The 14,641-nt window shown below is 41.4% G+C and overlaps 1 protein-coding gene across 3 annotated transcripts in view; it reads left to right on the top strand.

Moving 5' to 3' along the window:
* Nucleotides 1-11,573, top strand: part of rpz5 (rapunzel 5) — a 54,180-nt gene extending 42,607 nt beyond the window's left edge. For all 3 annotated transcript variants that reach the window (XM_055164072.1, XM_055164073.1, XM_055164074.1), the window contains 2 exons: nucleotides 3,090-3,870; nucleotides 6,673-11,573. In XM_055164072.1, the coding sequence (XP_055020047.1) occupies nucleotides 3,090-3,870; nucleotides 6,673-7,119 (1,228 nt within the window). In that variant the 3' untranslated portion in view covers nucleotides 7,120-11,573. The remainder of the gene's footprint in view (nucleotides 1-3,089; nucleotides 3,871-6,672) is intronic.
* Nucleotides 11,574-14,641: the final 3,068 nt, after the last annotated feature.

Here is a 14,641-nt window from a genome sequence, read left to right on the forward strand (position 1 = left end):
TTCAGTAAAGTTTGGATTTTTTATTTTCTTTTATCAGACAAAACTTCTTATGTTACGTTTTCCTCGTCTTTGTTTCTCTACAACAAATCAAGTAATCCAAAGTAATCAGATTACATTTGTGATTTACGAGCTCAGAATGATTCAGTCTTTAAAAATATGACAAATACTAAAGTCTAAAGAAATGTAAACTCTGTCCTAAAGTCAAAGAGCAGAAGATTGTTGGATTAAACCTGAGTGTTTCTGTGTTTCTGTGTTTCTGTGGTGTTTGACCTCAGATCCTCTGGGGTTTGTGGTCGTTACTGCGTCGTGTCACAATTTAACTCGTAAGTGATTTGGGAAACAGAAACACCAGCCCGAGCTGAGTCAGACGTGAGAAATATCCAAGTTACCAGCTGTTTGGAGCTCAACTTTAGAGCAGATCAATACTGACCGTTCTTCATTTTGAGCCTGGGAACTGTGTGAATGGATCTTAAGGCCTGTTCACACTTCATTAGAACATAAGGACATAGGAACAGGATGTCGGATGATAACGCAGGAATGGAAACCTACCAATCGATCATCTTTCAGTAAATGGTTAGAATAGAAGCTTAAAACTGCAAACTATGAAAGGGCGATTTATAGATTTATAGATTTATAGATTTATAGATTTATAGATTACAGCAGCAGCAAGACTCATTTTTGCATCCTGGGAAGTTTTCACAGAGCTTCATTTTTTCCACATTTTGTCATGTTACAGCCTCATTCCAAATTGTATTAAATGAATCTCTTACCTCAAAATTCTACACCCCATTATGACAGTGTGAAAAAAGTTTTTTTCACATTTTTTGAATTTGTTAAAAATAGAGAACTAAGAAATCACATTTACATAAGTATTCACAGCCTCAGGTGCATCCTTTTTCCACTGATCATCCTTGATGTTTCTACAGCTTAACTGGAGTCGACCTGCAGTAAATTCAGTTGATTGGACTTGATTTGGAAAGACACACACCTGTTTATATAAGGTCCCACAGTTGACTGTGTCTGAGCACAAACACCAAGCATGAAGTCAAAGAAGGATGGTCACATTGTATTACTGTTAATTATATTATATATATGTATATTTTTTCTTCTTCTGTGATCTGATTTATGTGCACAAAAAAGTAATAAGAAAATAAGAACATAAGAATATTGTTATTGTTCTTGATACAAATAAGAACAAAGTTTGTTTGGGCTCTGACATTTCATACTTCAAAAGACGTTCTAGCGCCGAACTGTCCCGCCCCGCCCCTTTGCCCCTCCCCTCGCTTTGCCCCGCCCCTCGCTCTGCCCCCCCTCCTTTGCCCCGCCCTCGCTCTGCCCTCCCCCTCGCTCTGCCCCTCCCCCTCGCTCTGCCCCGCCCCTCGCTCTGCCCCTCCCCCTCGCTCTGCCCCGCCCCTCGCTCTGCCCCTCCCCCTCGCTTTGCCCCGCCTCGCTCTGCCCCCCCTCGCTCTGCCCTGCCTCGCTCTGCCCCCCCGCTCTGCCCCTCGCTCTGCCTCCCCTTGCTTTGCCCCGCCCCCTCGCTCTGCCCCGCCCCCTCGCTGTATATATCGAGGGTATTTCTTTTATATATTATTTTCCCCAGCTTCACCGCTCTTTTTTTACTGACCCAATTTTTGTCTTTCATAAACTTGTCACAGAAAAGACTCCAGACGTTTCTACACTGATTTTCATCTGAGGCTAAAACGTCTACGATCTCCCTCCATGAATTTCTTCCATTTGGCGTCTTTATCACCTTCCGAGTCGTACAGATGTTTGTATTTTCTCCTGCTGTAAACTCAAAACCGTCCTTTTTTGTTTCTTGCTCCGCACCGGTGAGGAAGCAGATAAACCATGAACACAGAAATAACCAATCAGAGTGAAGATGTGGGACGGCGCTGCAGAAGTGCCGAGCACAGTTCTGCTCAGCTGAGGTGTCGAGAACAAACCTCAAGAACCCAGCAGGACCTGGGTCAGGCCTGTGTGCAAGAACAACGGTTTTATGTTCTTATGAAGGATGAATAGGCCTTAAACCTCCTGCTGTCGTTTATGAAATTTCATGAAACTAGAACTAAACCAGGACTGAACCAGGACTAAACAAGGACTGAACCAGGACTAAACAGGACTGAACCAGGACTAAACCAGGACTGAACCAGGACGAAACAAGGACTAAACCAGGACTAAACAGGACTGAACCAGGACTAAACCAGGACTAAACCAGGACTAAACCAGGACTGAACCAGGACTGAACCAGGACTAAACCAGGACTAAACCAGGACTGAACCAGGACTGAACCAGGACTGAACAAGGACTAAACAAGGACTAAACCAGGACTAAACAAGGACTAAACCAGGACTGAACCAGGACTAAACAGGACTAAACCAGGACTAAACCAGGACTAAACCAGGACTAAACAAGGACTAAACCAGGACTGAACCAGGACGAAACAGGACTAAACCAGGATGAACAGGCTGTAGATGTGTCCAGAACTAAACCAGGCAACTTCATGTTTCTTTTATGACCTGATTTATTTAAGTTTTTAACCCTAAATTTGAATAGATTTGGAAGGTTGGCTGAGATTTGTCAAAATGATACGTTTGGATTTTATTCGAGTGCTCATTTCCCCAATGTTCTGTTCGCTACCAAATTGAGTTTTCTGTTTTCAATATAATAGTAAAAATCTGTATTTTATTTGGAAGATTAAGTTTAAGACAATGTTTGAGCCTTAAACAATATTTGCAGATCTGTAAGTGGAATTATTGTCTTGGAAAATTAATAAACAAATAATTGAAAAAAAAAAAACATGAAATTGAAATGAAAAAAAAAGCTTTTAACCCTGTTCTGATTCTGTTCTGTAATCAAAAACAAACACACTGGAGCTTTTAACTGGATTATAATTGTTTCCTTCTTATTTCTTTCTCTGATGTTGTATTTGGAGTGATTCATGTTGGAGTTAATCTTCATTCTCTGATCTACTCCCACTGACACAAGAACTTCCTTCTCCAGTTTTATTTTCTTGGCGCTTAAACCTTCTGCTGTCTTTTACGAAGTTACAAACCCTGATGATGGTTTCTTCATGTTCTTGTCTGTTTTAGGAGACACTTGTGTCGTCGTAGAGACTCCGACCCAGATTCCAACATGATGAACAACGTGGCCGACTGGCTGGTCCACAACCGGGACAAGATCGAGAAGGGCGTGGAGATCATGGGCCAGGCGTCCGAGGTGCTGGCCGCCACCGTGGGCCAGCTCCACCCCATCCTCGAGGCCGTCTTCATGGCCTCCGCCGAGATCTGCAGCAACCCCGACGGACAAGAGGCCCGCTACCTCGCCCAGCAGCTGGAGCAGGTCAACAGCAAACTGGAGGGCATCCAAAACGAGATCGACCAGATCGCGCTGGAGCTGCAGAGGACCTCCATGAACAAGCAGAACTTCGACCGGGAGGCGCAGATGCTCAGCCAGTACGAGAAGTTCCAGGACTTTATCAACGCCAGCCCCAAGTTCAAGGAGAAGAAGATGCAGAAGTTCATCAGCCACTTCGAGAACACGGACGCAGACTTGAACCTGGACTCTCTGTACAATTCCGTGACGGGGGAGAACATGGCGGGCGACCCTCTGCTGGAGACCGTCGTCACCACGGAGAAGCGAAACAGGCGTGCGGTGGAGGACTTCTGCGCCCGACTCAAGAAGCTGTTCGTGGTGGGCATCATCGCGGTCATGGGCCACGCGGCGCTCACGGAGAAGACGGTGGGCGAGGAGATGGTGCGGAAGTGGCAGAAGCGCATGGAGGAGGTGGAGACCAGGATGAAGGCGGCCGTGGACGACTGCACGGAGAACTTCGCCGTGCAGGCCAAGATCGACCTGGAGCAACAGCTGCAGGTAAGAGACGGACAGAAGAGAACATCGGATTATTTCTTTTCATTTTCTCGATTAGGGCTGAAGGATTTGGGGGGAAATTGAACTGTGATTAGATTTGGATTCATGTTTATGAAGAAAGATCCTGTTCAGAACGCACAAGGTAAACAACTCCAGAAGTGTTAAAATGTAAGAAAAGGCTGAAGTATGCAATGATAAACTAACACAAGAATCCCAGGTGTTTCGGAACATGTTTGTAGAAGTCTAAACTGTGCCAGTTTAGTTTACAATTTAGATTTAAATGTGACATATCGTGTGGTCTCAATCTCGATAACAGTGTCCTGACAATATTTTAAGAATAAGGAATGTAAGTCTGTGTTCAGACTGCAGCCTGAAGTGACCCAAGTCTGATTTTTTGTCTCTATGTTCCTGTATCTGATCTTTTATTGACAGTCTGAACCACACAGATCTGATTTTTTCAAATGTGACCCAGGACACTTGGATCTGTGCTCCTGAAACCCAAACATATCCGATCTTTTGACATGCGACTTCACCCTGCGTTCGATTATCTTTCTGAATAGGTTTTCCAGGGAAGTTGCCTAGTGACACGCCCCTTTTCCTTGGACAACACAACTCCTTGGTGGCGGAAAAAGTAGCAAGGATTCTGTGTCTACGCCCACTGTGACCAGTGTGGGGGAGTAACAGATTACATGTACTGGACTTATGTAATCAGAGTACAAATGATGAGTAACTGTATTCAGTTACAGTTACTGTTTCAGTGAGTGGTAATTGGATTACAGTTACTTTGTTGAAATAAATGGATTAAACAGAGGGATTTAACTGTTTTCATATTTTGGGCTAAATCCCCTTTTTTTTTTCGGTAATTCCATTTATTGCCGCAATCTAAACCAGGTCTAAACTTCTAAACTAGATCTAAACCAGGTCTAAACTAGATTAAACCAGGTAAACTAGTCAAACTAGATCTAAACCAGGTCTAAACTAGAACCAGTCTAAACCAGGTCTAAACTAGATCTAAACCAGGACTAAACCAGGTCTAAAACCAGGTCTAAACTAGATCTAAACTAGATCTAAACCAGGTTTAAATCAGGACTAAAACAGGATTTAACAGGACTAAATCCTGCTGTGTGGACGTGTTTCTTCTTCTTCTATCAATAATATTTTTAATTTGGTTCAGTAAAGTCTGGACTTTTTATTTTATCTTTTAGCAGATAAAAAACATCTGATGTTACGATTTCCTCGTCTTTGCTTCTCTACAACAAACAAAGTAATCCAAAGTATTCAGATTACTTTACTCACTTTAAGTAATTTCATGGATTATATTACAAACTACATTTTGGGATATGTAATCTGTAATCTGTAGGGGATTACATTTTAAAAGTCACCCTCCCAACACTGACTGACGTGTGTTTAGACACTTTGGTGTTTAAATGACAGTTTCAGTCACTCGTATCACTGCAGTACTTTACCATTACTGCAGTACTTTACCATTACTGCAGTACTTTACCATTACTGCAGTACTTTACCATTACTGCAGTGCTTTACTGCGTCTGTATCTCTGTCTGTGGGTTTGGGAGTCGTGTTGTGGTGAGGCCAGTATTGAACAAATACTTGATTGACCAGGTGTCCACATATGTGACGCGACAAACAGAATAATACACTTCAAACTTGGACGTGACATCCGAGATCCAAGTGGGAGTCGGAAGAAAATCGAACGCAGGGTCAGTCTAAACCAGGTGTGCTCAATACGTTGATCTCGATCTACCAGTCGATCGCCAAGGTCGTGTGGGTAGATCGCCGTGTCTCGTCTCGGACTCGTGTTTGGACTCGGTCTTGTCTCTCACTCGAGGTCTGACACTCAACAAGTGTGATCATATTTCATTCCGGCCGCTGCTGTTGGTAATAAACTTGTAGCGGGTGCAGGAGCGTGTGGGGCGTCTCAGTGCAGCCTGTGCGCTCATTTGAAACCCGCGGAGACTCTACGGCGCATCACAAACACACACGCTCCCTACGCACGGCTCGTCTGCGACAGCGTGTGCCCTCGTGTACCAGCGTGCATCACAGGGCAGGTTCAACTTCCTAAACATCCTACCTGTCCACCTGCCTCACGTCAGCACGCCGCCCCTCGCCTTTTCACGCTCTCGCTCCTTCCTGCGTACAGCGAACACAAGCCCCTCCCACAGTGCGGCTGATTAGAAGAACAAGACCAAACGTGAAGCAAAAACCAGTCTAAATTTGTGTTCCAGTGTTGGCACAAAGCAGGTCTACAGCATAGAGCGGATCTACAGAACAGACCTACTGCCACATTTGGCTGAAGTTTGTCTAACAAAAGTGACAAATGCATCTGTGTTTGTCACGATGTGCGTTTGGTTTGGTAAACGTGCAGAGGCTGGTAAATATCACTGCAAAACCACAAAAGAATGAAACTCCAGTTTGGAACTTTAAAAAACAGGTTTAAAAATCTTCCTTCACTTTTTTCACAGTTTTGTGTAAAGTGCCAAGTACCAAGAGCCTCCTGGAGTCTCTGGTGAAGAAGTACGACTGGGTGCGCTGGTCCAATCTGCGTCTTCAACAACCGCGAGCGCATCGTCTTCTTCACCAGAGACACCAAGAGCCTCCTGGAGTCTCGTCTTCTTCACCAGAGACTCCAGGAGGCTCTTGGTGATCTCCATGCTGTTCACTCCATGATGTTTATTTTATTTTGCTGTTCAAGTCATTTAAACCATTTAAATTTAAAACTGTGCACTCCGCATCGTGATCTTGCTCCACCATGTCTTCCATGTTCTGACGTGTCTCCTCTTCCTGCAGGACACCCCGGGCCCCGCCAACATGGAGTTCACCAAGAGCCTCCTGGAGTCTCTGGTGAAGAAGTACGACTGGGTGCGCTGGTCCATCCGCGTCTTCAACAACCGCGAGCGCATCTTCTTCTTCAACTGGCTGGCGGGCAAGAAGTGCCACGGCAGCGGCGGCGCCAACTGGTTCGACTTCCTCACCAAGACCAACGTGAAGGTGGTGGTGTCCTTCTGCGTGGACCCCAAGCCCATAGACAAGGGTCAGATCGCCGAGCAGATCGAGAACCAGAAGCTCAAAGGGAACATGATGCGCGTGGCTCTGTGTCTGAACAAGACCTTCCCCAACTGCCTGGTCCACGCCGTCAGCCACTACAAGGAGGTGGTGGAGACCAACAACTTCCAGCCCGAGTGCTATTACTACGGCAAACACAAGAGGGCGTATGTGTGCGTGCACCCGGAGTAGACTGTGTTGAACGTGGACGACGCCGGAGACGATATAAACGTGGCTGTACCGCGCTTGTGTGTGTGGGCTTGTGGCATGTACAGTTTAGGTGTAATGATGCAAACGCTGCTGGGGAAAGGAGACTTTTCAAAGCTTTATTATTGTGTAATATTTGTGGTTTCAGCTGTTTTTTATATGCAAACATTTCGAAAAGCCATTCAAAACATGTTATATTTTTACAGAAAATAATTTGTTTCATCAGATTTTGAATTTTAAATGCTGTTGAATTTCTCACTTTGAAATTTTTTACTCTGAAAAAACATGTTTCAATTATTTTTATTATGAAGTTTTGGACAGACTTTCTAGGCGCAGTCAGGGGCGGAGGGGGTCCGGTTTGGGGACCACAGGATCATCTCTGTTGTTTGCAGATGATGTTGTTCTGTTGGCTTCATCAAACCAGGACCTGCAGCACTGGGGCGGTTTGCAGCCGAGTGTGAAGCGGCTGGGATGAAGATCAGCTCTTCTAAGTCTGAGGTCATGGTTCTCGACTGGAAAAAGGCGTCTTGCCCTCTTCAGGTGGGTGGGGAGTCTTTGCCTCAAGTGGAGGAGTTCAAGTATCTCGGGGTCTTGTTCATGAGTGAGGGGAGGATGGAGCGTGAGATTGACAGGTGGATCGGTGCAGCGTCTGCAGTGATGCGGTCGCTGTATCGGTCGTTGTGGTGAAGAGGAGCTGAGTCGAAAGGCGAAGCTCTCGATTTACCGGTCAGTCTTCGTTCCTCCTCTCACCTCTGGTCATGAGCTCTGGGTAGTGACCGAAAGGACGAGATCGCGGATACAAGCGCTCGAAATGAGTTTCCTCCACAGGGCGTCTGGGCGTCTCCCTTAGAGACAGAGTGAGGAGCTCAGTCACACGGGAGGAGCTCGGAGTAGAGCCGCTGCTCCTCCACGTCAAGAGGAGCCAGTTGAGGCTCGGGCATCTGTTCTCATGCCTCCTGGACGTCTCCCTCGGGAGGTGTTCATGTCCCACCGGGAGGAGGCCCCGGGGAAGACCCAGGACACACTGGAGGGACTATGTCTCTGGACTGGCCTGGGAACACCTCGGGGTTCCCCCGGAGGAGCTGGAGGAAGTGTCTGGGGTGAAGGAAGTCTGGGAGTCCCTGCTTAGACTGATGCCCCCGCGACCCGACCCCGGATAAGCGGAAGAAAATGGATGGATGGATGGATAAATTTTTGTTTGCTGAAATTTTAAGTGTACATTTACAGTGTATAAAATTCAATATAAAAAAAAATAAAATCACCTTTTAAATATTTGGCACAAATATTTTCAAGTCTTTAAATTCAACAAATTTGCAGTGAAGATCTAACTAAGATTCAATCTAACTTAGTAACAAACAGGAAATCTTGCAGTGATGTGATCTGATTGGTCTGAATTCGCCTCGTCGAAACCTCGTCTCTTTGATTTCTTAAGGCTAAACTCCGCCCACCGATGAGAACAGCCAATAAGAAACCGCCTCTGTCCTCCTCACATGATCGATGCTTCTGCCTCGGCATCTTGGATCTTTGCTGTGAAATTTTTCACTGCGAATTTGACGTTCTGAATTGCGACTGGTGAATTTGAGGGCTTGAAAATATCTGTGGTGATTTTTTTATTTTTTTATTTTGAATTGAAAGTAAACTTCAAATTTCAGCCACTAAAATTCAAAATAAAAATAATTCAAACATCTTTTTTCAGAGTTTAAACATTCAAAGTGAGAAATTCAGTGGTATTTAAAACTCAAAATCTGATGGAACAAATCATCGTTCATATATTTTACTTTAAAAACGCTGCACCAGATTTTTGCTGTCTTAAAAATATGGAAAACAGAACGTCCGTGTACCATTCACTCTTCTGAATTTCAATTAAAATGGGAAAACAGTTTGTTATTTCATTTTTCCATTTTAGTGTCAAACAAAAATAAACAGATTTCGACCTCTATTTCCTTTTCATTTAAAGTTTATTTCAAATAACACAAATCAAAAAACAGTCTGTGCCTATTTCAATGTTGATATTTGATTCTCTCTGGTTTATTTGAAGTTCTGCTGCTGAAGGACGAACCTGAAAAATCGTTGCAGTTTCGTGGACAAACTTGTCGTCGTCTTTTATATCGATGCATTTACTTTTGCATTTTAGAAAGTCATTGTTGAACTTCATGACCAGAAACAGGAAGCAGCAATAAACTCTTCTTTGTTCAGTCGACTCCACAGAACTAGAATAAAAATATATTTTTGATTTTAGATCCTCCCGTTGCTTCCGGTGGACGGTCACAATCGACTTAATTCTAAGCTTAAAAATGTAAAGTGTAATTCTGTGCGTTTTTAAACAACAATTATTTCTATTTGTAATGTCTCGAAATCCAATTCTCAATTTTTTAGCTCCTTTATTGTGAAGAAATTAAGATCTAAACATTTAAAATTCCAAATTGCACCAAAAGAGATTCATTTGCTCTGCTCACTTTCTCTGGAAACGTTTTGGATTTGAGGTTATTAATTGTTCTTTGTGCAGTGAAACTCCAGGTCACAGATTCTTTACTTGTGTGTAGAATCGTGCATTTTGGGAGGATTTACATCAGGTGTGTCCAAACTTTTTTCGTCAAGGGCCACATATCTAAACACAGATGAAGCAGAGGCTGATCGAGACTGATGCTTAATATGGTGAATAATTGAAATATGTGCAGGTTTAACACGTTAGAATGATGCACCCGTCCTTTATTTATGCTAATTTCCTTAAAATCACACACTAAATATTCAATATTCACTTTATCAAGGTGGAATTTCAAAAAACTTGCAGTAAAAAGTTCATTTTTAATTGATGAAAGGTCATTTGGGCCAATTCACCTGGAAGCCTGAGGGCCAAGAAAAATTTGCCTGAGGGCCGCATTTGGCCCACGGGCCATAGTTTGGACATGCCTGATTTACATCATTGGTTTTTGAAAACAAATGTCAGGTCCAAATATTAAATTAAAAAATGTTATGTGTGGCTTCATTGTAAATAATTATCAGAAGCATTTAACCATTTTAGGGAAAAAAATTTGTACATAAAAACAGATTCTTCAAGAGTCGACCAAACTTCAATGCTTTTTTCATAAAGAACTATGTTATTTTCTTCTCTGAAATGTGTGAAACAAAAATTTTCTGTGCAACTTTTGAGGACTGATCGACTGAAACTGACGGAAAACTCCTTTTTTGGTTTTTTTCCAATGTAATTCCATCTTTTCTGTATATTTATGTTGCTACTCGTGCCTCTTGTGCGTCTTTAGTTTTGCTTGTGCGAAAATTACTGTAAAAGAATCAAATTATTTCATTAAAAAAGATATATACATAGAACTTCTTCGTGCCTATTTTAAAATCAAATCAAAATCGAAATAGGCACCGAGTTTTTGGACTGGCCTCATCTGAAATAAACTTTAATTAAATATTGGAAACAGAGGTCGAAATCTGTTTTTTGTTTGACAAAAAAAAACGAAATGACAAACTGTTTTCCCATTTTATTGTTTTTCGTTCTTAACTGAAACGGTCAAGAACGATTTGCAGAGCTCCAAAAGCGTCCGATTTACTCACCGCGATGAGTTTAGAAGCACTTTTCTCACCTTTCAGAGACCGACCGCTGACGTTCTTACAGTAAAACGGTTTGGAATTCGACGCTGACAGATTTATTTTGACCTGTAGAGCTGCTCATAAGACAAATCATGAACGTCGCTCGAGTACAAACATCAAAAACATCGGGTACAGGGCCTTTGAGTTGTTAATCGCTACGGCAACGGTCCTTGTTTTTTCATCGTTCCGAGACCCGCAGACACTTGAGCGCTCGTCTGGTATCTCTCCCATTTAGATTTGAGTCGGGGCCAAGAGATAAATCGGCACTTAGAGATACTCAGAGATACTTAGAGAGTTATCGGCGAAGATCTGAGTCGAACCGATGTTCTGCCGCGTTAAAAAGCTCCACTTCTTTTCAGTTTAATCGATTTTCTGACGTTCGGATGTCGTTTCCTCGTCGCGAACAGACCTGGAGTTGTGTTTTTTTGTTTCTTTAAAGCACAAACTCTGCAGATTTACGCTGAGTTCTTCTCTCAAACTGACTCCACACGCCTTCACTAGAATTATTTGGATGATTTCTAAACTAAAACTGAAGGTAAAAGGAGCTGTGAACTTGAAAATTACCGACTTCATGACATCACAAGGTGGAACAGAGCGTTTAGAAGCTTTGGAAATGTAAACAGACTCATAATAATAATAAAGAGTTACTTAAACAAAACACAACTCCAGAATTACACATAGAATATAAACAATATACATAAGGCAAGAAAAAAAAAACAAACACAATTATACAAAATGGAAAAAATCCAATTAACTTTATTTCTGATTTATATTTTATAAACACGACAGTTTCCAAAGTGCTGCACAAACAAATTAACACAATAAAAGACATTAAATAAAAAGCTAAAAATGATTAAAACATGAATAGAAACAAATACAAAATTCAGTTTTGTCTTCACCTGAAATGGAGTTGAGTGGGAGAGATTCCAGACTGAGCTCTTTGTGCAGAAGAGTTTGGCCCTCGGGCTGTGGGGCGGGGGTCAGGCTCAGGGTGGGGACGGTGTATGTGACATGAACAGATCAGATAGAACTTTTTTCACAACAGCCGGAAGTGTGATTAATGGTTTTCTGTGTCAAAATGTGTGTGTAAATGTGTCACCAAATCTTTAACCAACAAACTCCACAAAGGAGAAACATTCTTCATGAACAATTTATCCACAAATATCAAGAGAAGAAAGAACAAAACTTAAAGGAAACAACGAGCCACATTAATCCGAGCGAACACTGTGCGATTTTTGTTATTAGGTTCTTTTTTCAGACCAAGAGTTTGTTTTCATATCTGACAGTTTCGACTTCTCACTACAAACTCTTGGTCTGAAAAAAGAACCTAATAACAAAAAATATCGGAAAACCAAACGAACCTCATTGGACGAACACTGTGCGATTTTTGGCCCTTTTTGAGCCGATTTTTTTTTCAGTCGTTGGGATTGGATCGACTTTTGTCTTAACCGTGCGTCGTGCTTCGTGGAGTAAACGTGGGATAACCAGAACCGATTGATCCCTCACGAGCAGCTCCTGATCGGAAATCGTATGTCGCAGGGAAATCAAACCTGTTTGAATCCAGTCGTCTCTCGTGAGGGTTTGTCTCTGTTGAAGTCGTTTTTGTTCAGTGTCAGAACATGAATCTTGAGCTGTGAACTTTTAAACTCTGTGATTTGGTCGTACGGTTTGAGTGGAGGTGGAGTAAAACCATCGAACCATCGGAAGGAGAAAAATCAGTTTGTCCAAGCTGCTTCTTGAAGAATCAGCTTGGACAAACTGATTTTTCTCCTTTGCCCTGGATTCTGTTTGGACGACTGAGGGATTTTTCACATAAAACCATTGAAAATATCGTACAGTTTACGTCCGGCATAAGTGAACTACTGAACAAAACTAATGTTATAGTCATGAATAAAACAGAAGAAACTTGTTCACTCAGACTGATACTGGAATTCAAATTAAAAATCAATTTCATGATGTGGATATTTGCACAGATCAGGAGTCTCCAACCTGAAGCTCTCACCTTCTTACACGCAGCTCGACCAGGGATTTCTGAATTAGTGTCTGTTTACATGACAACACCTGCGGGTAAAAACGACTAAATATTTTATCCACAAACACTTCCGGTCGTTGTGAAAAAGTTGTGTCGTCTCTTTAGTTTTGACTGAACTGTTTTGAGTGTCGCCCCCTGCAGTTCGCCGTGAAACTGGACAGACACTTTACAACGTCTCAAACTCTTCTGACCAAATTAAACCCGCTCGTCATCGTCGTTATTCTCCAATCTCATTAAACAAACTGTGGGCGGCGCTGATCACCGTTTCACGTTTATTTTTTTTTTAAACCATTTTGCTTTTCAGTCACAACAAATCACTTTAAAGACTTTTACATTTCTCTGGGGTTTAACATTTAGATCTCTGTGTTACTTTTGATTATTTTTGATATTTTTGGACATTCAAAACAGAAATTGAAATGTCGTGCTTCTTTTTGTTGACAAGTTATTTTTGTATTTTGGATCTTATTTCGTGTTTGAGTAAAGAAAATATGACTGAAAATTTGCCTTAAATGTCGAATTTCACTTCATTTGTCGGAGTTTTTTGGAGTAAAGGTTCATTTTTGTTTTGTCAGTGGGACTTTTTTAGTATCGATACCTGTGAAAAATGAGTCTTCCATTTGTTTTTCAGTGTCAACAAATCATTTTAAAGAAGAACTTTTACATTTCTCTGGGGTTTTACCTGTAACACATAACATTTAACCCTCCTGCACTCCTCGGTACGTTTTTCTACATCTCAACTTTTCGTTTTTTGCATAATTTCTGGCCGTGTTGCAGATATTTTGTGGTGTATTTTTTATTTTTGTGTTAATTGAATGGTCTATAATCAAAATAATCACACCCATGGTCCTTCGGTACAAGTTTGTCCCATTGACTTCCATTCAAAGTGCCTTTTTTACCTGCAGAATTTTGCCAGTGTATTTTTACTTTTTGATTTATTTTTCAATCTTTGGTGTTGCAAACCCTTCAAATTTTTTTCTTTTATTGTCTTTTTGAATTTTTTCGATGTCATGCACATCATTTGAGACTTTCACATAGAAAAATGGGATTTAATGGGTTATATTTTCAACATATGATATATTATTTGATTTGTGTGATTAGAAATAAAGTAAAGTAAATGAAGACAATGATATAAAAAAGTTGAATAAAAGTCTCTATTGCATTAAATAAAAAAGTATCATGTTCTTTTCCGGTGAACATTTTTGTCACAAATGAGGAGGATTTGAGTTTGTGCAAAAACTTTTAAAAATCTCAAAATCTGTGTTGACACAATTTTATGAAATCCCCAACACAAACAGATTAAAATGATCTGAAAAATATAGAAATAATCAATTTTTTTCATTTTTTCATGCACAAAATTTGAGACTTTTGCTGTCGTCAACAGTGTTAGGGAGTAACAGATTACATATGTAATCAGAGTATGTAACAGCCTGGTGGTAACCTTAGCGGTTTTAGAAGGAACAGAGTCAAGTTGAGCCAGTTTACAGTGCAGATCCCAGTGCATTTATTCCCGACAAGACAAAAAAACTATTTACAAAAGCTCCAAAAAAAAAAAAAAAAAAAGGTTAAAAACAGGCACAGCAGTTCCCTGCGCTCACACAGCACCTCCCCCTGAACAAGGTGAGGCTGGCTTCTTTTAAAGGCTCTGTCCTAATTGGGTGAGCCCACTTCAACGATCAGGTAAGCACCAATAATTTGTACATTTAATATCTAAAAACCAACTATCAAAACAGTGCCCAAACAACATCCAATTACATCAATTACCAAAATATATATATATCTTTATTTAAATTAGCAGTGTTCAATGTTTTAAAATACTAAATAGAACCAGTTAAAAATTTGTGCTCCCCTCCTCCAAACAACATGGTTGGCTGCTCCGGA

This window comes from Boleophthalmus pectinirostris, unplaced genomic scaffold (genome assembly GCF_026225935.1).
Source record: "Boleophthalmus pectinirostris isolate CB_2022bp ecotype Guang Dong unplaced genomic scaffold, ASM2622593v1 HiC_scaffold_6, whole genome shotgun sequence".
Lineage (NCBI taxonomy): Eukaryota > Metazoa > Chordata > Actinopteri > Gobiiformes > Gobiidae > Boleophthalmus > Boleophthalmus pectinirostris.